We start from the raw sequence: 26310 nt of genomic DNA, 5'->3' as shown, positions 1-26310 counted from the left end.
CCAAGTTCCTGGCAGTCCTGCTCAGGTGCTGAGGAACTTGGTGGGGGGGGTGGTGGTCATTTCCAGGGGAATCCCCAGGTGGGAAAGGCAGAACTGCCTCCCTCACCCTAGAGGGTAAAGCTTTCCCCAGATCCCCAGGCAGGACCCCCTCATCCCAGCCTCATTCTCAGCTTGAGGAATGAGGAGGGGCCCAGGGGAAGGAGGATACTTGAATCACTGCCTTCCCTGACTTCTCTCTCAGACACCTTATTAGACAGCCCCTCCCTAAGGGACCCTCTTTTAGAAGGAGGGGGCGAAGTACAGATGGACCCCCCCAGGTTACCATGGAGATGGCAGGGAAAGGGTTGCTATATCTCCATGGCAACAATTGACGTCAGCGCTACCCTTTCCCATCGCTTGATATGAGAAGGGGGCAGCCACCCCAACCACAAGCAAATCCCCCACAAGGCCTCCTCCCTTTACTGAGCCAATCAACCAAGGGGTCGACAGGCTTAATATAGCACAGGAGTTAAAAGCACAGACTCTGATGTCAGTCAAACCTTGGTTCAAATCCTCTTTCTGCATCGTTTTTAGCTGTTTGAATTTGAGCAAGTCCCTTAACCATGGAAGTCTAGTATGTACAACGGGGACAGTAAGCTACATGCCTCCGAGGGTTAATGTGAGGACTGCAGGGGATCATGCAGGTAATAGGCAGTGGGCCAGCTCGTGGGAAGTGCACACTGATGTTAGCGACTCTCTAGAGTCCTGGGGACTTGTCAGGGCATTGTGGCTTCTCAGATATAGACTTGAAGCCCCTAAAAGGCCCCCAGAACTCCTAAGGACTGGGCCCTGAGTTTGAGCATTCAGAACTGGGGGGTCTCAAGGCGAAGCCAGAGACAGTGGAGCTTCCAGACTCTGAGGAAACCCCAATGCCACTTTCCCTGCAACCCCATCACATCTGGACCCTGACCCAACTTCCCCTTCCTCCCCCCGCCCGCCTCCTCCTAGGCCTCCTTAGCAGGTATCTAACGCTCGGGACTCCATCCGCTCCTCTAGGAGAAAGCAGGGATGAGGGCCGTGGGAAGACTTCAGGCAACCTAACACCAGGTAGATCAGTGGGTTGGACCCCACAGGAATATGGGTGTCCCAGCTCCCACTGGCCTCTCCTCACCTGCCCTTGGGGTAAGGACACTGGAATCATTCTCACTCCCTCTCTCTTCTCCAATCCCCAGTTCTGGTGCCCACAGTCTATTCTGCTCCAATTCCACCGCACTGCCCTGAATCAGACCCCCATCGCTACTCATCTTGATTACTCCAGCAGCCCCCTAACCGGTCTTGTGCTTCCTTCCCTGCTTGATTCCTCTAGCCCAGAATTATTCTATAAAGACCACAACCCAGCCATGTAATTCTCCTATTTAAATCTCATCAATGGCTTCTTTACATCACTTGTCCAGCCACGTGGACACCCCTGAGTTCTTCACAAAACCTTCTTCCCACCTTTCAGCACATTGTTCCTTCTGCCTGGAATAGCCTCCTCCCATTCCCCTTACCTCTCAGATCTCCACTAATTGTCACTCCTCAAAGAAGCCTCCTCTGACCACCTGTCCTTCCCCTCCCATAGCACCTGCTTGTCCCACTGTGTACTCATCTCTTCCTTGATCCCTGTTGAATGCCTGTTTACCCCATTACACTATGGACTCACAGAGGGCAGGGGCTGTGTCATATTCATCCTAACATCCCGGGGCCTAGAATGGAAGGGTTCAGGAGTTGGTAGAATGTCTGCAGATTAGACTGGCTAGTGAATGACTGCTTGATCGGTCTACAGAGAGGCTGAGCACTGAGAGGAGAAGGAATAGCAGAGTCAGCTGGGGGATCTGGGATGGCTTCCCTAAGGAACCGACACTGGAACTGAGATGAGAAGCAGTTACCCAGACAAGGACATGGTGGTGGGAAATATCCCTGGCCCTGGGACTTGTCTGTGCCACGAGTGAACGTGGTGCTGAAGACACGGTGAAGAGGGACATATTCACGTTTTGGAAAGACAACCCTGGCTGCTCTGTGAGAACAGACCACATAAGAGATTGAGAGTAGCAGCGGGGAGATCATTCAGGAGGCTGCTGCAGCCTCCCAGGTGAAAGGCGATGGGGCCTTGGACCAGGTGTTAGCAGTGGAGATGGAGAGAAGCAATTGGATTTTAGACATATCCTGGAGAGGACAGGATTTCGCAACTGCTTGAATATGAAAAGGGAGGGACAGGGAAGAGTCTAGAACCAAGCCCAGATTTCCAGTTCAGGCAACCGAGAAAACGGCCAAGCTGGGGAACATGGGAGGAAGGGCAGGTGTGGGGCATGTTTGCTGTGAGGTAAAACATCCAGGGGGACGGGGCCAGGAGATAGGTGTTGGGCAGGGAAGAGAGGCTTGGGCTGAAAGAGAGAAGTGAGTCTCTGACACAGGTGGGCACCAAAGGCATGGGAATGCATGAGATCCCCTGGGACAGACCATAAAAGGCCCAAGAACACCCATGATTAGGCAGTGAGTGAAGGATGAGAAATTTGCCATGTGGTGGCAACCACACGGTTGCAAATAAATAGCAAAAAAATCAAGAGTCCACAGTGTCCAGAAAAACAAGGGCACAAAAGTGTTTCAAATAGGAGGGAGTGTTTGTGTCGAAGTCAGCCACTGCTAAGGGGTCAAATCAGATAAAGACTCACAAGCATCCCTTGGATTTAGCAACAGGGAGGTCAGTGGTGACCTTGACGAGCTGTCCCTGTGGAATGGCGGGGGAAGAAGCCAGACTGCAGGGGTTGGGTGAGGAAGTGGAAACATGTGTACACAACTCTTTCAAGAATGTTGGCTGTGAAGGGGAGCTGGAGAAGGACCTGGGGTCGAAGGAGGGCTTTCTTCTTTTTCAAACATAGGAAAGACTAGAGCCTGTTTGTTTGCTGCTGGGAAGGAGCCATCAGGGAGGGACAGCTTGGAAATAGGTAAAGGAGGAAGGAATGAGAGGAGGGAAATTCCCCAAGGAGGGAAAAGAGGAGGTGGAATCCCCAAATATGGCCACACAATTGGCGGGGGGCAAGTCAGGGCCGTACAGGGCTCTGGGGGTTCAGAACAGCTGCCCACTCTCCCCAGCAGCCAGTGTGAGTCACTGGGGGGAAATAGCCCAAACAGGCAGTGTGGGAAAGGGAGCGGGGCCAGCATGCTCCTCAGGATCCCCAGAGGGTGGGGCAGCAGGGCCCAGCCTGGGCTCTGAGCCCGGAACCCCATGCTCTGAGCAGGACAAGGGCACAGAGAGGTTGTCTCACCCTTTGTAAGGATGGGCAGAGTAGTAGGAAGCCTGGGTCCTACTACTGGCTTTTCTCTGCCCCTCTCTGAAACTGTTTTCCTTTCTGCAAAAAATGTGGGCTTTTAATTTTTTTTTTGGCGGGAGGGTGGGGGGGGGTGGGGCTGGGGGAGGTGTCAGGGACCCTTTCTAGCTTCCTTCCAGAAATATATGTGTGTTTGAACTTTGCAAACAGTTTCGGGCCTCCTAAGTCTCCACAAACTCATTCCTGGCTTCCAGATAAGAACTCCTGAACTAGAGGTGGCTGAGGAGCCTACTGCCTCTGATATCTAAGAGTGCCCCAGAGCAGGGGAAAGGCTCTTGTAAGGGCCATGGGGGCAGAGGTGGGAGGCTCTTAAGCCCGGGAGCAGTGAGGCCTTTTGAGGTGTGGTTTCTTCCTGAACACACCATCAGGGGTGTGTAAGCAGAAGCTGGAGGCCCCTGGGTGAAATAAGGAAGGGTTTATCCAAACGGCAGCTGACCTTCCTATCCTGGGCCCCCTCTTGCTGCCTCTGCCTGTCCTTGCCTTTCTGTCCCTGGGGGAGGAGGGTCTCAGGGGATCCTCCAGCACTGGTGACCAACACCCTCCCACTGAAGCAGCTGAAGACAGACCACGGACTAGACCCCGCCAGAGGGTCTGGCGCTGCCCCACCCCGCTCTGCCAGCTGACGCCTCCTGCTAAAAACAGCGGGGCCCGGGGGGACTATGGGTTTTCAGGCCTCCCCCTCCAAGTCCCAGCAGGTATTAAAGAGGCCAAAGCCGGGGCAGGCGGACTGGACACTATGCTATTTACCGAGACTGCCCACTTCGTGGTGAATTTTCTTCTCTCTCGGTGAGGGGGCCCGGGGGAGGGTGCCGGCGCGATGAAGGGCCCCGGTCTGGCAGCTGGCGGGGGGGGAGAGGAGTCCAGATCCTTGGGAAGGCCCCGAGGGGGGCCTCCAATCCCCCTCCCCACCCCTCTACATGGGCCAGGAGTGATCCCGACCCTCGCGCCGCCGCGTCTGACACGAGGCGGCCGCCTACTCCCCGCCCGTCGTGCCTCCTGGGGTGACCGCTGCCCGTCTACCCCGCAGGCGCCCCCGGGCCACGCCCCCGCACCGCCTTGACCAGGAGTTGTGTTTCTGGGGCTGTCGGGGCCCTGCTATGCCGGCGCCCGCCGCCCACCGCAGCCTGGGCGACTACTGGCTGAGCCCGCAGCGCCGCCGCCCGCCGGGCGCCGCCTGGCGCTGGCCGGCGCGCAACCTCCTGCTGCTGCTGCTGCCGGGTGCCACCAGGCTGGCGGACGTACCCTCGGCGCGTTGGCTCAGCTGCTACGGCGCGCGCCCGCGCCTCATGTGAGCGCGCGGGGCGGGGCGGAAGCCCTGGGTGGGAGGGGCGGTGCCTACGGCAGGGGAGGGGTCTGTGGGAAGGGGCGGATCCCCAGACGCGAGGGTCGGACAGGGGTTGGATAGGCTGGGCTTGACTGTACCTAGGAGCGGGAGGAGTGGGCGGAACTGGGTGGGAACGGCGGGGCCTGAAGCGGCTGACCACGGAAGGGACTAGGCGAAGCGGACGTAGACCCAGAGGGGGCGGGGAGCCTTGCCGCCGTCCTGTCGGCCCAATTTTCCCTCCCTCCAGGTGGAAGCACCGGTGGCAGAATATTAACTACCAATATCTGGGCAAGAGGAAGAGACATCTAGTTCCCCTGCGCCCGTGAGAGCCGGTGAGGGGCGGGGCCAGAAGAGGGCGCGATCTCGGAGGGGCGGGTCTAGAGGCGGGGCCTGACGGAGGTTGGCGTGGGGAAAGGGTGATACCCGGGCACAAGGTTGGTCCGCCCTGCCTTACAGGCTCGAGGACCCAGAGGGGTTGAGCCGCAGTGAGAGAGGCCCTGCGGGCCGGGCGTGGGTGTCTTCGGGGTTATTCATCCCTGCCCTTCTCAAACCACCACAAACATTTTTTGGAAAATTGACAGATTCGACTATATTAAAATTTCTGTTCATCAAAAGACAACTAAAGGAGTAAAATAGAGTTCCAAAGAGGGCTCTTCAAACATAATGCCAACTTGGTGCCCCGCGCAGGGAGTGTGGGAACCAGAATAGGTCATGACCTTGGGCACCAACTGGGTCGGTCCCAGGACAGGAGTCACCCCAGCCCCAGGCCTGATGACCAAACTGAATGACCTAAGGGAAGCGGCCTGCTTGAAGGACACTGTCCTGTGTGTGTCTGTGTGTGCTTCATATTTTGGGGCATCTCTGAATGTTTGCATCACCTCTGAGCATGGCTCTTTTTCTCTGTGTGTCTGTCTATCCCTGGTCTCTGTGTCCATTTATTTCTTCAACAAATATTTATCAAGGGTCTATTTTAGAGGGTTGTGCCAGGTTTATACTCTGAGTCATTGAGTTCACATTGGTGAAAGGAACAGTTGAAGTCCCTGTCCTCATGGCACTTACATTCTGGTTGGGAAGACCACAATAAAAAGAAGTCAGAGATATGGGGACTTCCCTGGTGGTCCAGTAGGTAAGACTCCGTGCTCCCAATGCAGGGGGCCCAGGTTCGATCCCTGGTCAGGGAACTAGATCCCACATGCATGCTGCAACTAAGAAGCGCACATGCCGCAACTGAAAGATCCCGCATGCCACAACGAAGATCCTGCGTGCCGCAACTAAGACCCGGAGCAGCCAAAATAAATAAATAAATATTTAAAAGAAAAGAAAAAAAAGAGATAAACAATGTGCTCTGTCTGAGAAGATCGAGGTGGGCCAGGTGCTACATTATATGGAGTGGGCAAGGACTGTGTCTTGTTCACAGATCTAGAACAGTGCCTGACTTATAACTGGGGCTCACTAAAGATTGCATGAATGAATCGGTTGGCCGAGAGGTCCTGTCTGAGGAGGTAACTCTTTTTTTTTTTTTTTTTTCATGTTAAACACAAGGTTTATTTTAAGTACGAGTCCACTATGTGCTATACTGACAGTAGATACAGGGCCAAAATAAGTTTGTAAATATTCATACACATGTAAAAAAGACTACAACTTACACATACTTTATTTACTTGGTTGAAAGCCTTATGGTATATAAAATGCTTTCTATAGTTGATCTCGGCTTTGTTCACACCGAAGTGAGTTGTATCTGGGTTTTCTGTGCTCAAGACTGCTCAATTGCTGCTGCTGCTGCCGCTGTTGGTTTGTTTTCTTTCAGGATCAAGGTGGGTACTTTCATATAAAATCTTGTTTTTAATTCCTTCTCTGGCAAGTCTTTCCTGGATTCTTAGCTTTGCATAATTATACCTACAATGGAACCAGCATCCTAAAGTCACCAAGATAAATCCTCCTATTCCAACGTCACATGATCTTTTAATTCTACCTTCCCCTTCCCGGGCTCCCTGGCCTCCGGCGCAGCCGCCATGGGAACAGTCGGCGCCTCCCCCCAGAGGAGGTAACTCTTAATCAAGGCTTGAAGGATGAGAGATCAGCCACTCCAGACCTGGGAAGAATGTTCTGGGTGGAGGGAACAGCATGCATATGTCTCGTGGGTGGCCCTTTGCCCCTGGCTGTCTGTCCTGGAATACCCCTTTGGCTATGTCTCTGTTCCTGTCTGTTGTCTCTGTGATCTTGGGAGCCATGGGGCAGGTTTAAACAAGGCCCCTCCAGGCTCTCTGGAAGTGAGGTCACTGCTGAGCTCATGCACTCCACTGGCCCACTCTGGCCTAACCAGCCGAGTCTGGACATTCCCCTGGAAGCAATCCCTCCCCTCAGCAGCCTCTGTCCCACGATCTCTGGCTCCTTCCCAGGATAGCATCCTGCAGTCTGGAAGGAAGTCCTTCGTCCTGTGTAACCACAGTCCCTGCTGGGGCAACCGCAGCCCTTTCCTCTCATTCTGCCTCATGGGCCAAGAGGAGGAGATGGGCTGGCCCTGCGGCAGCAGATCCTGCCTGGACAGAGAGCCCAGTAAAGACCTGACAGAGTGGAGGTGACAACCCCTCTGCAGCCCCAGGGAGGTGAACCTCAGAGGGAAAGAGACCATCACTCATCTTAGGAGCCTCTGCCCCATCCATTATTTCATTTAATCCTTCAATATCCCATTTTTTAGATGGAAACTCAGGCAAGTCCAGAAAGGAAAACATGGCAGAACTGGGACCAGAACCCAGGTCTCTTGATAGAATAGTTATAATCCTAACAACTCATATTTATTCCACATTTACTTTCAGCCAGTTATTACGCTAACACTTCGCAGGCCTCATCACAACCCTTTGAGGTGGGTACCATTGTTATTCCCATTATTCTCAGATAAGGAGACTGATCAGGGCTCAGAGCCATTAAATGACTTGCCCGAGGACACCCAGTGAGTTCACAGCAGAGCTGCACGAGAGCCCAGACAGTCTAGGGTGCTCAGCTACACAACCTGTGCCCCAGGTCCCAGAGGAGTGTCACGGATGTCTGTTTTCCAGGGATTTGGGAAGACAGGCTTCAGGTTCATCTCATCATGGTCCCGAGGCTAACTTGTGCCAAGCCAGGATGAGCAGGAAGATGGCCTGGGAACACTGCACAGTCCTGTGTCCCCTCTCAGTGGATGAAGATTGTCCGCCTTTGCCCTCTCCCCTGGCGTCTCCATGTTTCCGCCCTTCACTGCCCGAATAAAGCAGCTTTCACTGCTCTCTGGCTCTCCCTACTTTGGGGGATGATGATCTCTGTTCTCCCCATCCACACACACTGAGTTAGACTGAACCCACAGGGCTGGGAGGGCCTCTGTAGCTACCCCTGAATGTCCCACTGCACCCATGACCACCCCCCATGGGGTAGACTGGGTGAACCCGACTTGTTCCTGCTCCCCAGACTCTCACAGGCCATAGAAAGAGAAAGGCAGAGACATACGCCAGCTCAGTAAAGTGCCACAGAGGGTGACAGTTTGTTTGGGGCACAGTGACTCCTCTGGAAGATCAAGAAAGCCTTTTGGAGGGGTACCTTGAGCTGAATCTTGACAGATGGGCAGGCCCTACACAGGGAGTAGCAATCCAAGAAGAACTGGCAGCATGGAGAAAGGCTTGGTGATTTGCAGCCTGAAATGGTATCATCAAAGCGGTCATCCTGCTGAGAGAACCGTGAGACTGGCAGCCAGGTGGGCTCTGCCTAAGATGAAGCTAGCTGGGCCTGCAGCTTCAAAGACCTTGAAGGCCAGGCCAAGGAGGTGGACATTCTCCAAGAGGAAGTAGGGAGCCATGGACAGGTTTAAAGCAAGGGAGGGACATGGTCCCATCGTGGCATCTCTAAGCCTAGAGCCCTCCCAGGGTCTCAGAGTCCACTCTGGTGGGCAACAAGTGGTCTCTGGCCCTCAACTAGGTCCAAGGCCCTGAGCACCTGTCCCTGTGTTCCCCTTTACACACTCTCACAGGTCCTACCTGGGACTGAGGCTGGGAGTGGATCCTGCTCATGCCTCCCCGCAGGGGTTCGGCAGAGGGTGCCGATGGCTAAAGGAAGGAGTCTTCGGGTGTCCACCCTGACTCACGCACTGTGGTCAACAGCAGCCCCCTCCCCACTCCGTAAGACCCACTTATGACCCCTCCCCTGCCCTGTTGGGAGGGGTCTCAGTCACATAAACAGGTGACTGCAGGGCAGCTGCCCCCACTCTCCACACCCAATGGACCCCTAGAGCCGTCTCCCTTCCTCCTCTAGCCCCTCTCCCTCCACATGGAACCTCGCCCCCATCTCTGGTTCTCTCCGCTCCCTGAATGTCTCTGCACTTCATCTCCTCTGCCCTCTGCCCTTGCCTAGTTCAGGCCACCTTTGCCATTGTCTGGACCAGTCTGATCAACTCTTCCCTGGTTTATCTCGCCTCCAACTCTGTCCTTTCTAATCTGTGTCCTGAGCCTGTTTTTCTGTGTCTTGTAGGTCCCTGTGGGAAATCCGGGGTGATCTCCAAGGGCAGCCAGAGTTCTGGAGAGATCTGGGCTGGAGATAGAGATTTTATAACGGTCAGCATATAGATTCTCTCATAAATACACATAGAAAAGGATAGAGGAGAGGGACTTCCCTGATGGTCCAGTGGTTAAGACTCCGCACTCCCAATGCAGGGGGCACGGGTTTGACCCCTGGTCAGGGAACTAAGATCCCACATGGCACGGCCAAAAAAAAAAAAAAAGGATAGAGGAGAGAGTGACAGAGACAGACAGACAGACAGACACACACACACACACACACACACACAGGGGGATCTTCTCTTTTTCTCTCCAACACACATTTCATTCCAGATGCATAGATCCTAATGACATTCCAAAGGCACCTCAACTCAACCTGTCCAAAGCTGACCTCTCCTTTTCCATGGTGCCCCGCTGCTCCTCCCTAGGCCTTCTGTGTATGGCTTGGCACCTCCTTCCACCCATTTCCCAAGCCAGACCCTCAGGCGCCATCCTCGGTCCTTCCTCCTCACTCCCGACATCCGTAGTCCTTTGCTAAGACCTGTCACTTCTGCCCCCTGGACCCCTCCTATACCTCTCCCCCTCTGTCTTCCTCCACCTTCAGCAGCATTTGACATGGCAGATCACGCTTTCCTTCTGGAAGCCATTTCCTCCCTCAGCCTTCAGGACACCCCTGCTCCTGGTTCTCTTCCTTTCTCTGCCCACAAGCTGAATCCCCCTGCTGGTCCCCCACCCAGAGTCTCAAAGTTGGAGAGCCCCCGGCACTGTCTTCTTGAGCTGCTCCTCTCGGTGGATCCCATCCAGTCCTGTGGCTTCAAATTTGGTAGGCTGGACTTCCCTGGTGTCACAGTGGTTAAGAATCCGCCTGCCAATGCAGGGGACACGGGTTCAAGCCCTGGTCCGGGAAGATGCCGCGGAGCAACTAAGACCATGCGCCACAACTGCTGAGTCTGCTCTAGAGACCGCGAGCCACAACTACTGAAGCCTGTGCGCCTAGAGCCCATGCTCCGCAACAAGAGAAACCACCACGATGAGAAGCCCACTCACTGCAACAAAGAGTAGCCCCCGCTCTCTGCAACTATAGAAAGCCGGCATGCAGCAACAAAGACCCAATGCAGCCAAAAATAAATAAATAAATAAATAAATTTATTTTAAAAAAAATTGGGGGAGGCCTCCAAGCTCGCCTCTGAAGTCCAGGCTCATAGATCGATTAACTGCCAGCCTGATATCTCCACGGGGACCCTAATAGTCATCTCAAACTTAAGCTCCAAGGCTACACTCGCAGTCCCGAGCACTGAGGATAGAGTCTAGCTCAGGAAATGTTGGTGTTGGCTGACTCTCCCTTCTCTCTTTAGTGCAGGTTCCCCATCATCACTTGCCTGGATTATTTCAACAACCCATCTTGTTTCCCTGCTGCATAGCAGGGAAGAAGGACAATGCTACATGAATGCAGGAAGGAGAACGGCGTACAGCGTGGGGAAAAGCCCAGAGTGCGCTATGGGGAATCAGACAGGGAGGACCTTAAATATAAGGCACAGACTTTGTCCTGAGGGCAGTAGGGAGCCATGGAAAGGTTTAAAGCCAAGGGGGATATGCTTGATTCTACATTTCTGTCACTCTTTCATTCATTCCTTCACTCATTTACTCCATCAGTCAACAGATATTTATTGAGCACCCTCTACTGGAAAGTGACCCTGAGGCAGAAAACAGCTAGAGGGGCTAGACTTGTGCAGAAAGACAGGTGAGAAAGCTGATGAAATGGCCCAGGTCCAGGTGAGAAGGGCCAGTTATGGAGGTGGAGACAGGGGATGATGAGCTGACGGGGGTGGCCTGGTGATGCAGCCCAGGTTCCTGGTTTGGGAAACCGAGTGGTGGGAACCCTAAGCCCAAAGGTGTGGAGTGGGTGGTGGGAGAGCCATCCCTTCCTCCTGGGGAATCTGGAAAGTCCTCAGGAGTGGTTTAAGAGAAGAGTAGGAATTCAGCAAGTAGAGAAGTGGAGAGAGACACTGGAGGTGGAGGGAACAGCCTGTTCAAAGGCCCTGGGGTGGGAGAGGCTCAGCTCTGAGGAACTAAAAAGTCAGGAGAGTTAAAGATCAGTGGGCCAAGGAGCAAGAGGAAGGAAGTGAGGCTGGGAGCCCGATCTCTCTGAGCCACAACATGGAGCATTGAGGGCCAGTCCCTGGGATGTAAGGCCTCCCTGTGCAGACAGATGGGAGGGAAGGAGAATGTGAGAGGCTGGGAGGAGACAGACAGATGACGTGTGCATTGGAGGGGGGTCCAGAGTATGTCTTTTCTGGGAAAAGTCACCAAAAGGAGGTCCCCGGGGGATACTTCTGGGGTGTGAGAGGAAAGAAAGAAAATCCTCAGAGTTCTGGGGAGAGGCAGATTCCTTTACCATTTAAGGAATTGACTGAGCCAAATAAATTTCCCTCTGAACACTTCAGCATCCTTAGGACAGTCCTCCACCACCTGCCCCAGAAGAAAGCTGATGGAGGGGGCGCAAGGTTATCCCAGGGTGCTCCTAGACACCTACCTCCTCTCCCTAGGGCAGGAAGGGAAGAGAAGGGAAGGGAATGGCCCTTGCCCAGCATTTCACGTAATCGCACTTGGGAACATTGTCGAATGTTCCCGCATGCTCTGCGCCTCAAGTGCTTGGTTCTCAGGGCTTTACGTCATGGTACTAGGCCATTTGTCTCACAATAACCCTGAGCAGTAGGTATGATCATCATTCCTATTTTACAGATGAGGAGACTGAGGCTCAGATAGGGCCTAAAGCCACACCGCTGGTATATGACGGAGCCAGCTCTTCACGACTACAGTTGCCTCCGCACAGCAGTACCTCACTGAACCCTTTGCCACAACTTGAAGTGGCACCTGGTGTCCTTGTTTTACAGAGTGGGCGTTGCGAGGCTCAGCAAGGGGAAGGGACTTGTCCAGAGTCACAAAGCTGGAAGGTAGCTGTAGTCTGGATCCAGATCATTTGGGGGACGAAGCTGAATGGGAGAGGTGATGGGTTAAGGTCTGAGCAGTGTGGAGAGGAAAGGATGGGACTGGGAACTGGACTAGGAGAGAGTTTCAGTTTTCCTTTTAAAGGGACTTCCCCTAAACGGGGGGTTTTGGTTGGAAAGTTGTTAGCAGTCCACATTCCACTGGTTTGGCCACCTCTTCCCCCAAAGGCACCCAGGATCTGAAAAGAAACTGAAAGTTAGGGAAAGGGGAGGGAGGGAGGAAGGGAGAGGCTGAGGGCAGCCCAGAATAACTGGGTTGAATTTCTGGTGACCTCACTGAGCCTGGGGGAGATAGGCAGGCAAGCTGGCATTACACACCTTTAGCTATTGGAGAAATTGAGCCCCAGAGATACAGCTCTATTAGATAGTGGCTGGGTCCTGTCCAGTTTGCACAGCCACCCCCAACACACACACACACACACACACACACACACACACACACACACACACACACAGAGACCAGGGGAAGAGGGAGGGAAAGGGAGAAATGAAAGCTTTGGGTGGTCTAAAATCCTGAAAGGGAATTTCCAGAATCCCTTGTCTCTGTGATGTGGTGACTGGTTGGATGGTGGGTCCCAGTGAAGGGCCCCTGAGGTGCCCCAGTATCCAGACCCAGTTTCAAGGCCCAGGATTGGCAGGAAGGCTGCACACCTGGGTCCTGCTGACAAACAAGCCAGAACCCAGCGTGCCCAGGGTGATGGGGAGTCAAGTCCCAGGGATCCCAGCCCTGCAGCTGCCTTGCCTCTCCCTGCCGACATCCCTAACTGCTTCTCCCAAATTGGAAGCATCAGGACCCTGTGTGGAGGCCTCCAGCTGAACCCAGCACGGCCACGCTCCTCTGAGTCCTGACCTCCTCCTCTTCTGCTCACATAAACACTCCGCCTCCCTGGGCTTCAGTGTCCTCCTCTGTAAGGGGGAACAATGACGCCACACATCTCACCGGGTCACGAGGTAACGTATGGAAAGCAGTTGGCACAGGGCTTGGCGTACAATGGGCATGTAATCAATGCTGGCAGCTATGATTATTATCACCGTTGGTCATTCCTACCTTTTTTTTAAAAAAATAAATTTATTTATTTATTTTATTTATTTATTTTTGGCTGCATTGGGTCCTCATTGCTGCGTACCGGCTTTCTCTAGTTGCAGCGAGCCGGGGCTACTCTTTGTTGTGGTGCGTGGGCTTCTCATTGCGGTGGCTTCTCTTGCTGCGGAGCACAGGCTCCAGGCGCTCGGGCTCAGTAGTTGTGGCACGCGGGCTCAGTAGTTGTGGTGCATGGGCTCAGTTGCTCCGCGGCATGTAGGATCTTCCCGGACCAGGGCTCGAACCACTGTTCCCTGCATTGGCAGGCGGATTCTTAACCACTGCGCCACCAGGGAAGTCCCCATTCCTACCTTTTTAAAACTCTGCCGTGTGGTCAAGGATCTCATGATTCTGTCCTCTAGGGTTTTTCCTCCTCCTCCTTGCTGGCTCCCTTCCTGGGGCCCTCTCTTGCTGCTGGCCCCACCAGTGGCAGAGCTCCCACCGCCCGGGGACTTCCTGGGTGACCTCATGCACTGCTTGGCTCCAGTCACCCTCTTACTAGCAGCAACCAGAGATCCAGATTTCCTGGGGTCAGTTCTGACTGAAAAACTTCTATCTGTTATCCCTTTAAGGTCACCAGCCAGACCCTAGCCTTTGGGCCCTGGCCTTTGGCTCAGGAAACATGATCACATGTCTATGTGCTGAAGCATATAGACTTCAGACTTCCTCCTGGATGTCCCCCGCAAATATTCCCTGGGCACCTCCAACTCAGCAAGGCTAGATTCAGCAACTCCCTCCCAAGTTTGTTTTTCCTCTGATGCCCTATCTCAGTCATTAATCCATTTTGGCAGGTGTCACCCAAAACAGAAATGTGGGCTACAACATCATCACTCCCATATCCCCACCCCCATCCCGGTGCCAGCCAGTCCCCAAATCCTAGGATCCTGTCCCTTAAATCTTGCTCCAGACAAGGCCTCTACCTTCATCCCCACCCCATACAAACCATTTGCTGTTCCCCTTTGTGCCCTCGGAGCCCTTCCTCCATCCCCAGCGCCCCCCCCACAGGCCCCTCATCTGACCCTGCTCTGGCTCTTTCTTTTCCTCGGAAGGCATTGCCAGGAAAGCCCTGAGGGCAGGGGCCCTGCGTGACTCACAGCTGACGCTCTGCCATGCAGGAGCAGAAGGAGGAACTCCAGTCTCCATGAGTATGAATCACAGAGGCCAAGCTGTCACTGTGCAGATGAATAAACTGAGGCCCAAGAGGAGAGAGGACTGGCTTACGGTTAAAGCAGGAGGCAGACCTGGGGCCAGAACTAAGGTCTCCGAGTCCCGCTGATGCTCCCTGGAAAGAGATGGGGACCCTGGGGCTGGGAACTGTGCTGTGCCAAGTTCCTGAGGCCTCCACTGGGACCTGGCCATCCCCTGGTGTCTCCTCCCCTCTCCAGGCCTTGGCATATGCTGGCCCCTTCCCTAGGAAGTCCCATCCTCCATTTCTGACAAGATACTGCCCTCACCCCTCACCTCGCGTCTAACCTGATCACCACCACAGGGCCCTCCTCAGAGGCCTCAAAGTGTCCCCACAGCCTTCTCGATGAGGCGGTGCTCTCTTCTGCCCTCCTTCAGCCCCACCCAGTGCTCTCCCGGGGTCCCACTCCCTTCTGTCCATGGGGACTAGGAGCATCTCAGGCCAGGACCAGCGTCTGAGCCTTCACTGGAGAACTGGGACAGATGGGGGATGTGCGAAGCAGTCTAGACTCTGCAGCTTCCCCCATCCATCCTAGAGTCCCCCTGTCTTGCCCACTCCTCCTTCCCCTGCCACTCTGCCCTGGCAAGAGCTCACATCTCAAAGGTCCTGAGCATCACGACCTGCCTGGCTGAGGCACACACAGCCACTCACACAAACACCAAGTAGCCACTCTCTTATGCACATAACTCATAGTTACACACCCGATCACAGCCAGACACAGTCACCAACACAACCTCAAGGACGGACAGGCACATACCCAGAAAGACTCAGAAAGTCATCGAGAGTCACCAAGTCTCTCTCTCTCACCCTAAATACACATCGCCAAACAAAGATGCAGACTCACACAACTACAAAAGTACACACCTGGTCACACACACACACATACACAGAGTCACAAAGTCTCTCACACACAGACAGATACCGAGCAATACACAGTCACACACAGGGAAAAACAGACGCACACAGTTGCACACAGGCCCCTGGAGATACAGAACAATGGGCGCATTGTCTGGACGGGCAGCAGCTGGGGAAGAAGGAGCCGAGTGTGGATGGAGGAGGCCGTGGGGTCTGCTATACCACCCCCACTCACACCCTCAGCATCCTAAGCCTCTTCCCTCTTCCAGAAGCCAGATTCGGCTGGAACCTGGATTTGCTGAGGGATTCAGCTCCCAGGTGCCCCCTCCCCAGCCTCCTTCGATGTCTGGTGGGGGACGCTTGGGCTCCCCTGTGGACCAGCCTCCCTCTGGGGCTCTGGGGACTTGGGGTCCTTTAGCCCTGATGCTTCTCTGTCCTCCTGGAATCATCCCGGCGATTTGCCTCTCATCCCCACGGGGCAGCGCCTGGAAATCGGGAGCCTTAGCATCTGCTCCTAACCTCGGACTCCAACTCCTCCAGGACTCACACACCCTCCATCTGAGCCCTGCCAGCCGGTGCGGGCCGCGCCTGGCAGCATTGTGGGCTCCCTATTGTGGCCGAGACAGAGACGCGGGTCACAACGTCCATCCCTTAGTGGCGGTGGGTAGAGAAGTCACCGTCCTGTCAGTGAGTTGCAGTGGGGCATAGTGCCCCTTCCTCTCCCCAAAGCTAGCTCTTCTCGCCTCCCACACCGACCAGGCAGCCCCAGATCTCAACAGAGACTCCTTCCAGGACTTTCCTTACAGCCCCCAGCCCCTTTTTGCAGGTCTCTCCAAACTCTTTCTTACCCTCAGCTACTGGTATCTGCTATGTGCCCTTGGACATGTCACTTTCCCTTTCTGAACCTCAGTGTCCTAGTTTGTAAAATGGGGGGGTGCTAATGAAGCCGAGAGTATTCTGTAGTCTCAGAGTGGGGGTGGGGATGGAGGCTACAGGAATGAGTTGGTGTGTAGAAGCCACCTCAGCTCTCCCCGCCCCTCTGTTGTCAGATCTGTGGGAGTTCCTGATTTCTCAGGCCCTGGGGTGTCTCCACACCTCACAGCCTCAGGCCTCCCAGGAGGCCATACTTGTAGGAGGGAGGGGGCAAGGGAGGGACGTGCTGAGCTGTCCAGGACACAGCCTTGCTTTTGCAACACTTTGCTTCCTCCAGCCCCCATCCCCTTCCTCCTGGGGGCCGAGGGCAGGCAGCCAGACACACAACCGGAGCCAGCCAGGACTCTGGGATTCCCCCTGGCCCGAACTAGGGGGAGTGGCAGGAGACTCCAGCTGGAGAGTCCCCAGCCTCCTCCACCCTGCCCCTGTCCCCGGGCTCCCCTACTCAGGTGGGGCTGATGGCTGGACTGGGCAGCTTGGGGGCTGTCCTGAAGGGGCCATCCAAGGCTCCTCCTCCTCAGGAACTGGAGTGTTTTAAGGTTTGTTGAGCGCCCCCCGCAACCCGCGGGCCTCCTCTGCCGGCTTCGGGGAACCCTGATGTAGGGGAGCAGATGTGAAGGGAGAGCACCGAAGTCAGACAGGTTATGTCCAGGTCTCTGAGCCTCAGGATCCTCGGCTTTCAAATGGGGATGGAGATGCCCCTCAAGATCACGGCACCACCCCAGATGGGACGTTGTCATGGTCCAGGCTGAGAGCAGGAGGGACCAAAGGTGAGCTTATCTTTGTGGGCTTAGTGTGACGGGCCACCAAGAGACTGAGAGGAGGGATGAGGGACAACCTCACCAGTCTGACCAGAGTGACCCTGCGGTGGGTCAGACCTCCCAAGCTGGCCGGGACAGGCAGGCACGTGGGCGGGACCTCGGACCGGTCTCCCGGCCTGAGGGGGCACAAAACCCAGCTAGGGCCCTGCGACTTCCATGACCACATTCTCTGGAGCATAACTCGGGACCAGCCGGCTGACGAGTCTGGGCATGTGAGCCCTTCGAAGAGTTCTAGGGGGAGACTGACAGGGGCTGCCAATGCGGGACCAAGGCGATGGGGGCCACTCCAGGAGCTGGGGGGTCCACCTGAGAGGTGGGCGGTGAGAGGAGGAGATGACTGCTCTGTCCTCTTTCCTCTAGGAGCCCCCCTCCACCCAGCTCGCCTCTGGGCTCGCCTCAGGGACCCGCCGCTCTCCTTCCCACCCTGGACCCCACCTGACCCCGGGAGCCGTGTGGGTTGGGGGGACCAGACCGCCAGCGTCGCCCACCGCTCAAGTGGGGCCCACGACTTGAGCCCGCCTCCGCCCCTCGATTGGGCGCTCATTTAAATGTCCGGCCCCGCCCCGAGCTCCGGGCGCATATATATAGGCGGCTCGGCGGGCGGCGGGCGGCATTCTGGCGCGGAGCGGAGCGGCGGCGGGTGCAGCTAGCGGGTTGGGCGCGGAGCGGGGGTGCAGCTCGGTTTCCCCCCGACACCCCTCCCCCTCAGGCGCGAGCCCCACCCCTCCGGCGGCCAGGCCCACCCGACCGAACTATCCCCTGCGGCGCGAGCCCGGGGCGGCTCCGGGCGCCCCCCAGCAGAACCCCCACCATGGGCAGCCAGAGCTCCAAGGCTCCCCGGGGCGACGTGACCGCCGAGGAGGCAGCAGGCGCTTCCCCCGCTAAGGTCAACGGACAGGTGGGTGCGCTCGGCACGGCCCGACTCGGCCCCCTCCTCTCGTACCTCGCCCCCTCTAGGGCCTCGGGCCGGGGCCGCGCGCTTTGTCCGGCCCGGGACACGCGGCGCCCCCTCCCCCGCCCGGTCCCTTTGTTCTCGGCGCCGCAGCCCCCGCGGGCGAAGCGAGGGGAGGGGCGGGGAGGGGGCGCCGGCCGGGCCCCGCCGCCTTCTTTGTTCGCGGCCCCGGCCCCCGGCGCTGCCCCCCGGCCGCCCGGAGTGCCGCGCGGGGAACAAAGGCGCTGCTGGGCCGCGCCAAGGGGGCGCCCGGGGGCCGCGGGGCGGGGGCCGGAGGGGAGGGCACTCCCCCCGCAGACTCGACCTCGATAGCCCACGGCTTTTTTTTAGGGAGGAGCCGCGAGGTGGGGAGAGCCTGAGGTGGGTGGGGGCCGTTTACACAAAGCAGGAGGCTGGGAAAATAGGCCGTCCAGGTGCGGGGAACAGCGCCCCGGGGCGGCTTCCCGCCCAATATCGGCTGCACGGCTCGCCCGCCAGCCCGGGATACGCGGCCGCGGGCGGCCCTGCGTGGAATAGAGAGCGCGCCCCCGGGGAGGTGGGTGGGGGCCCCGGGACCCCAGCGCCTCCTGCCGGCCGCGGCCCCTGCGCGCCTGTGCGGGGCAGGAGGGAGAGGTTTGACGGGATGCCGGCTGTGGGGTGAGGCTACAACCAGGCTCTGGGGGTGCGGCGGAATGAGTCGGGACCCCGTTGCGTGGAAGAGGTCAGAGGCGGGCTGGGGGAGGGGAGTAAGAGCCCCGGCCCTCATTGCTGTCTCCTCTGCCCTGCAGGAGAACGGCCACGTGAAAAGCAATGGAGACTTATCCCCCAAAGGTGAAGGGGAGTCGACCCCCGTGAACGGAACAGAGGAGGCAGCCGGGGCCACTGGCGATGCCATCGAGCCGGCACCCCCTAGCCAGGGCGCTGAGGCCAAGGGGGAGGTCCCCCCCAAGGAGACCCCCAAGAAGAAGAAGAAATTCTCTTTCAAGAAGCCTTTCAAATTGAGTGGCCTGTCCTTCAAGAGAAATCGGAAGGAGGGAGGGGGTGATTCGTCTGCCTCCTCACCCACAGAGGAAGAGCAGGAGCAGGGGGAGATCGGTGCCTGCAGCGAGGAAGGCACTGCCCTGGAAGGGAAGGCTGCCGCCACCCCTGAGAGCCAGGAGCCCCAGGCCAAAGGGGCAGAGGCTAGCGCTGCCTCCAAGGGAGGAGACACAGAAGAGGCAGGGCCCCAGGCCGCAGAGCCATCCACTCCCTCGGGGCCGGAGAGTGGCCCTACACCAGCGAGCGAGCAGAATGAGTAGCTGGGTGGGGGCAGGTGGGTGATCTCTAAGCTGCAAAAACTGTGCTGTCCTTGTGAGGTCACTGCCTGGACCTGGTGCCCTGGCTGCCTTCCTGTGCCCAGAAAGGAAGGGGCTGTTGCCCCCTAGCCACGTTCCCTCTCCTCCTCTCCCTCCTGTGGATTCTCCCATCATCCATCTGGTCTTCCTCTTAAGGCCAGTCGAAGATGGTCCCTTGCAGTTTCCCAAGTTAGGTTAGTGATGTGAAATGCTCCTGCTCCTGTCCCTGCCTCCTTCCCTGTCCCCACCTGTCCAGAAGGCAATTGCTGGTTTTCTTCCCCAATTCTTTTCCAAGTAGGCTTTGTTTACTCCCCAAATCCCTGAGCCAGAGGTGGGGGTGCCTACTCCCACGCCCTGAGTGTCCACCTTCCCGTTGTTTGTAGTCTCCTGTGCTGGGCCTAGTGGCCCCTGGGCTGGGGAGGACACTGCCCCTGTCTAGGTTTTTCTAAATGTCTTACTCAAGTTCGAACCTCCAGCTTGTGAATCAACTGTGTCTCTTTTTTGACTTGGTAAGCAAGTATTAAGCTTTGGGGTGGGGGGGAGGTATGTAATGTGAAACAACTTCTTGTTGTCTTTTTTTTTTCCCCTCCCATTGTTGTAAATAACTTTTAATGGCCAAACCCCAGATTTGTAATTTTTTTTTTTTTTCTAACTGCTAAAACCATTCTCTTCCACCTGGTTTTACTGTAACATTTGGAAAAGGAATAAATGTTGTCCCTTTAGTGGTGCTTTTTAATGAGTGGTCTTCTGGGGTAGGGTGAGAAGATTGGTCTACCTCAGACCTTGAGGGGGGATTGAGACAGGTAAGTTTGTGGGGTTCTTTTGTTTTTGAGGGGTTGCCCAGATCCTCATGGACACCAGAAGGGCAGAGAAGTGGAGTCGAAATGAACCCAGGGATACTACTAGGAGACAAGCTCAGGAGGGTGTAGAAATGTACCATTTTATTACAAAGATTCTCACAAAAACGAAAATAGTATCTCAAAAAGGAAACTAGACTACCAATCTTCATCTGCAGAATTGGGGGGAGGACAGAGAGGGCAGGCTCACTGGGGGCCAGTGGGAAGGTATGAGAACAGAATCAATCTAAAAATGGCTGATGACAAGAGCCTGAGAACAACAGGGAGTCCCTTAAGACCCAGCCACCCCTTCTAAAATGCTCAATAAGGGCACCTTTTCAAAGCTACTAAGCAGGCACTTCAAGATTTTGTCCTATGGCTGCTTTAAGTGTATCCCTTCCACCCAGGTCTGGCATCCGTTATGGTTCAAAATTAAGAGTTTGGGAGGGATGGGTGGCGAGGCAGCTACTAGAAAAGCTCACCTAACACGTGTGCCCTGAGCTCAGGGCCCTGGTTCCTGTCTAGTCCCTGGGGATATTTATATTTAATATATTTTTATATAAATACACAGAGAAATAGAAAATATAAAATCTGAGGGGTTGTGGGATAAAGGTGGGGAACTTGGCAAGAAGCCAGAACTGGAGAGGTCTGTTCAGGCCAACTTGACCTCCTCCTTGACCCTGTGGAGAGAGCAGAGATTGGCATGAGATAACCCACCCTAGAGGCTTTGAGGCAAAAGTGTGGGTACAATGACTTCCACAGGACCCCGGCTGCCCAGGTGACTGCTAAAGGCTGGGGCTTCCTAGCTCTGCCTAGAACTGCAGAGACAGACAGACTGGTCCCTGAAAGAGGCCTTTGTAAGCTGGACCAGCTGTCCCTGCGCCTTCCCTCTCAGCGTGGTGGGACAAAGGGGCTGGTGCTCCAATGCCAGGGAGATGACAGACAGCTCCTTCCTCACCCTTTGGCTTCTTGCTTCTCCTCCTTGGTTTTCTCCTCTTCTGTGGCTTCTAGAACATAAGAGTGCAGGGATGGCCAAGGGCAGCCCCTCTGGAAAGACCCATGGGATCTCCACTTACTCTGAAACCCCTTCCCCAACACTACAGCTCACTGGACATACAAAAGAGAGAAAAGCCCATTCCAGGCCCTCCCAGCGAGCCCTGCAGAGGACAAACAGGTTGGACCGGTTTCCCAGCCTGCTAGAGCCTGAACCCGGTGGGTGGAGGCAGCCCCCTGGGAAACTGGGGTGAAGCACTGAGAAAAGGGCTTGGGTGGTATGTGAGAGCCACGCTCCTGACCACGGGGAGCCCAGGCATGTCCCTGGCTCTGGAGCCTGGCAGGGCTCAATCAGCCAGTGAAGATGACAAATTGAGTTTCATTCTTTTGTGGGCCCTGCCACTTCTGGGAACCAGTGAAAGGCCCAAGTAGCTAAGGAAGAGCCCTAAGGAGCTGGCAGGGCCTGAGTCAGCTCCCTCCTCCCAGTGCCCTACATAAATTCCTCCTCCAGGGCCTGGGGCTCAAGATCCAAGTCCTGGCCCAACCCAAACCCACCTTTCTTCTCTTCTGGGTCTTTCTCTTTCTCATCTTCTGTTTTGACTCTCTTGGCTTTTTTGAAGTTGGAAGAGTTCTTGCGACCGCCTTCTCCCTCCTCGTCAGAGTCGGAGAACTCTTCCTCACAGGCAATTCGTTTGTCCGAGGAACAGACTGGGAGGTAATGGAAAATATGGGTGGGAGAGCAGATTCTTTATCTCAGGGTCTGCCCAGCGCTTTCTTGCATGTTCCCCCAAAAGACACCAAGGGAAGGGGACCTGGACTCTCTATAAATTATCCCTACAGGCACAGGTACTTGGGTTTCTCAACAGGTGGGCAGCTTGGGGAGAATGTGGAGCCAGGAACAGTGGAGGGAAGTCAGACCTGCCTGCAGAGTGGGAAGGTAGAGGCCCCTGGGTCTGGGTCTTACTTGAAATGCGCTTGTCAGGGTCTTCTTCATCCTCATCGCCACTCTCCTCTGGAACGGCATCCTCAGGAATGGCCTGCATTTGGACCCCAGGTGCGTGGGGCAGCATTCTCAGGTTCTCAAACAGTCGCTGTCTATGGCCAATGGTAGAGAGGTGGCTGGGCTCTGGTCAGGGACCAACCAGAGCCTGGAATGTTCAATTAGTGGTGTGGGGGAGGATATACTCACTTGATCTTTTCCAGGTACTCATTAGTGTTCTGGTTAGTCATATTGGAAGGACTGATGTGAAGTTTGAAATCTGGTCCAAAGTATTCGAAGTAGTCGTTGTATGGAAGCTCTAATTGGGGCGGAAGGTGAGAGAGTTAAGAGACCTGGCCACCATGGGACCCTGAGAAAAGCATTTGTAGGTTTACGTGGACCTGTGAGCCCAGCTATCAAACAGAGAAGCATGCCTCCAAGATAGGGTGAGGCTTGGGTACCTATAGGATTTCAATTTTTTTTAAAGCCATTCTCCAGTGTCCACACCAGTGGTGTGTTTGTGTGCATGCGCACGCATGTGTGTGTGTGTGTGTGTGTGTGTGTATGGAGCAGGCTGAAGCCCCTGGTTTAGAAAAATTTAGGCAATATTCATTGCGAGCACTCCCTCACTTACTACCCCAGTTACCCTACAGAGTATGAATTCCAAAGCTATAGATAAGCACTGATAATTTTGTCCAGACTAGCAGCTGAGGGACAGGGGACAGGGTCAACTAAAGGACTCAGAAAAAACTGACAGCTATGGTCTGAAAACCACAAGAGGACAGCAGGAGAATCAGAGTCTGAAGAGGAGAGGTTGTAGAGCCAATGGGAAAGGGGCTGTGAACTCAAGGACACGTGAGCTCCCGCGCTGCCCAGCCCAATCTGGCCCTGCAGCTATTACCATTAGGGATCTCCGTGTCCAGGGCCACAGCTGTTTCGTATGTCCAGCACCGGGCGACATTACGAATGGTGTAGCCACCTCCTCCCAGCATCAGCATAGGCAGGTTGAAGCTCTTCACAAATTCCACACACTTGGCGTGCCCTTTGGTGGGAGAAGGTGTGCCAAGTTACAGGAGCACCCAGCAGGACCCTGCCCCCGGGTCTCTATGCTACCTGGTCTCACCTTTGATGGTCAAATTGAAGCAACCTAACCGATCGCCAGACAAGGAGTCAGAGCCACACTGTAAGACGACTGCACTGGGCTGGAACATCTCCATTACTTTGGACATGACCTGAAAGGACACAACCTGGTCACTACCAACCTCAAGAAAAGCTATTTGAGGTTCAGGCTGAAAAGTGTAGGTGCAGCACTTTCTTCGGTTCCTTATCACTCACTCCTACCTTTCCACTCTCCCTCAGGCTGAGCGGTAGAGAAAAGGGAGTACCAGCCTGGACTTCTCATTTCCCCAATTTGTTCAGCTTTCCAATTTGAGAGGATCTCCAAGAGCCTTCTAGCTCTAATAAGGAGCCTAAAACAGCCTCCTTATCAATTCCCTAGATCTTTCCCTTCTTTTGCTGCTCCAAGAAGCCCTTCTGACCCTTAGCTGCATCTGCTCTATGCATTTGGTCCTACAGACTTTGAGCCTTATACTGTGAGGAGGCGCTTCACTTTTGTTTATCTCATTCTCACAACTAGATTCTAATGTAACTGAGGACAGAGACCATAACTTAGGCTTTTCTGTCGCCCTTACTACAAGGTACATGGTAGGCACCTGGTGTTTGCTAAACGACTACCTAACCTAACCTAACTAGGTTACTACTCTAGTAATGGTTCCTTATTGCTTACAGGTGAAGATTTAACTCCTCAGCATGGCATTCAAGGCTCCCTTTGAAATACTGACCCCGACAAACATTTCCTACCACATCCTTCAACATTCCTCCCCCACATCATACTGGCCTACATACTACGTATTGGCACCTCTATGCTTCTGCTGGTGCTGTTCCCTCTGCTGAATGCCAACCCTCCCCTCCAGCCCCCGCCTCCTTTACATGGGTAACTCCTCATTTCTCAAAGTCCAGCTCAAATGTCACCACCTCTGTGAAATCATCTCTGACTACCCTTTCCCCAGCCCAGGCAGCAGTTTCTCTCTCGCTCCTCTGTTCATCCCTCAAAAACAGCACTGACCACATGCTGTTGGGGACGTGCTTGCCTCCCACACCACAGACTGTGAGGTCTTCAAGGGCATGGATCATGTCTTAGCTATTCTTGTATCCAGCAGAAGGCCTGACCCACAGAAGGCATCAGTAAATATCTGGATGAATTTTGTTCCCCTAACTGGCCATACAGCATGCAATCCAGGGTTCAAACACATCTCATTTCCAGCCAGCCTCTCAGTGGGGAGAATTCCCGAAGTACACTGGAGGTGCTTTGCTACCCCTCCCTTAGATCAATCCTGTTTATAGCCCAGTGGTGGATAAGCCTAAGCCACTTACCGGCTTGAAAATGGCCTCATAGGACTCGTCATCAATCCCATCTCGGAGCGGGTAGTTAACAGCATAATACTTGCCTTTGCCAGCCCCAATATCCTAATCAAGAAGCACATTAAAGTAAAACTGAAAGATGATGAAGCTAGGAGGAAGTTCAAGGATGAGGGCTGGAAGGCTAAGGAAAGAAGCAGTGGTTCTAAGAGAGATAAGCTGGGCCCATGAGGTGGGCCAGGGACAGAGCAGGTTAGCATCATTTCCCTCACTGGTGGAACAAGTCTCACTCACGTCTCTGGACACACCACTGAGTCTGCACCCAGGCTGAGAATCATTTATGGGACCAGAGACTGAATATCCTACCACACAGCATGAGACCTCTCCCTCTGGACTGGGTTAAAGGTGGCTGGGGGCTGGACCATAGAAATAACACCCACCCCACAACAACCCTTTCCTTTCCAGAGCGCTTTACTGCTCACTCCTCTACCCACCACTCTCCTCTCTAGGGAGGTGTGGAAGGAAAGCAGAAATGGAAGAATTCTTCAAAATTGTAAAGGCTCAGTTATTATAATGCTTGCCATAGCAAACAACTGAATTAGTGCCACTTCTTCACCCAAGGCCACTGGCATGGCAAAATGGCTGGTTTCATTGTATTCATGCTCTCATAAGCAGAACAGTTTAATGAATCAGCTTCCAGGGATTCTTATCCTGAGGTCTATGGATGGGCTTCAGTAGGAGGAGGTGTCTATTAACTATTTGATATCAAATGTAAAATTTCATGTACTTATGGGGAGAGAGTACGTAGCTTTCAGTCAGATGGTCAAAGGGGAGGGTAACCTAAAAATATTAAGGACCCTTGAGATGGTCCATAAAGGTCCCAATTCCTAGCCCATGAGAGAGAACCTGATGTTTCTAGCCTAAAATTCAAGCTGTCTGGGACAGGTGAATAGTGTAATGCAACTCAGCTGTGGCCAGGAGGGAACTGCAATAGTCAGGAGACCCCCATCCCTTCCAACCCTTTATGTACCATCATTCCCTTCCTCCAGAATAAGAGAGGGAAAGAGACCATGGCAGGTGTCCCAGGCTGGGGTGTGGTATTCTGAATGGCAGAAGACGCAGGAAGTGGTTTTTGGTGACATGAGATAGGAGAGTTAAGAGCTGGCAGCTGAGGGTGAGCTGGTTGGCCCCTGAAGGGAGTTCTCACCCGTAGGTCCCCAGTTCCTGGGAAGTACTCTCCATATTTATGAAAGGACACAGTCATGACTCGGTCTGTGGTATAGAAGGCCTCTTCCACGCCATCGCCGTGGTGAATATCAATGTCAATATACAGCACCCTCTGGTGATACCTAGGATCAGAAGGGGGTCAGGGGGTTCTGGGGGCTCTTTGGGAGTGGGACGCGCCAAGGGCGCCAGGTCCCAGCTTACCGGGCTGGCTGCCTCCCTCAGGTATCTCTAAGCACCAGAGACGTGGAAACTGGCTGAAGGAAGGTGGAAGAGCGGCAGGGTGTCTCCAGAGGCCTGACCAAGCCGATCAAGTCCGATCTTCCTACTCTACAGCCAGGGTCAACTCCAGCCACACAGGGACACTCTGGAGGCAGGATCTGAGCAGCGCCTGCCCCTGATCTTGCCGTGGGCTCAGATCAAATCAAGACCCCGTCAAGGAGAGGATGGCCAGAGACACTCACCGAACACATCCTAGCCAGCACACTGCTAGGAAAAGCAAACTAGGGAGGCAAGCCCG

The 26310-nt window shown here is 54.9% G+C and overlaps 2 protein-coding genes across 2 annotated transcripts in view; one reads left to right on the top strand and one right to left on the bottom strand.

Annotated features, from left to right (window-relative positions):
* Positions 1 to 17674: 17674 nt before the first annotated feature.
* Positions 17675 to 20062, top strand: MARCKSL1 (MARCKS like 1). Its single transcript, XM_057536230.1, has 2 exons — positions 17675 to 17973; positions 18795 to 20062. Exons 1-2 carry the CDS (start codon positions 17887 to 17889, stop codon positions 19302 to 19304), a joined length of 597 nt encoding a protein of 198 aa, XP_057392213.1. The 5' UTR covers positions 17675 to 17886; the 3' UTR covers positions 19305 to 20062.
* Positions 20063 to 20255: 193 nt separating this feature from the next.
* Positions 20256 to 26310, bottom strand: part of HDAC1 (histone deacetylase 1) — a 45753-nt gene continuing 39698 nt past the window's right edge. The window contains exons 6-14 of the mRNA XM_007170612.2: positions 25774 to 25915; positions 24582 to 24674; positions 23272 to 23380; positions 23050 to 23190; positions 22359 to 22467; positions 22134 to 22264; positions 21725 to 21877; positions 21135 to 21183; positions 20256 to 20856 (exon numbers count right to left, since the gene is read on the bottom strand). Coding sequence (XP_007170674.1) covers positions 20829 to 20856; positions 21135 to 21183; positions 21725 to 21877; positions 22134 to 22264; positions 22359 to 22467; positions 23050 to 23190; positions 23272 to 23380; positions 24582 to 24674; positions 25774 to 25915 — 955 coding nt within the window. The 3' untranslated portion in view covers positions 20256 to 20828. The remainder of the gene's footprint in view (positions 20857 to 21134; positions 21184 to 21724; positions 21878 to 22133; positions 22265 to 22358; positions 22468 to 23049; positions 23191 to 23271; positions 23381 to 24581; positions 24675 to 25773; positions 25916 to 26310) is intronic.

Source organism: Balaenoptera acutorostrata, chromosome 1 (genome assembly GCF_949987535.1).
Source record: "Balaenoptera acutorostrata chromosome 1, mBalAcu1.1, whole genome shotgun sequence".
NCBI classification, from domain to species: domain Eukaryota; kingdom Metazoa; phylum Chordata; class Mammalia; order Artiodactyla; family Balaenopteridae; genus Balaenoptera; species Balaenoptera acutorostrata.
Note: the sequence above shows the minus strand (reverse complement) of the source record. Positions and strands in the feature narration are given on the sequence as shown.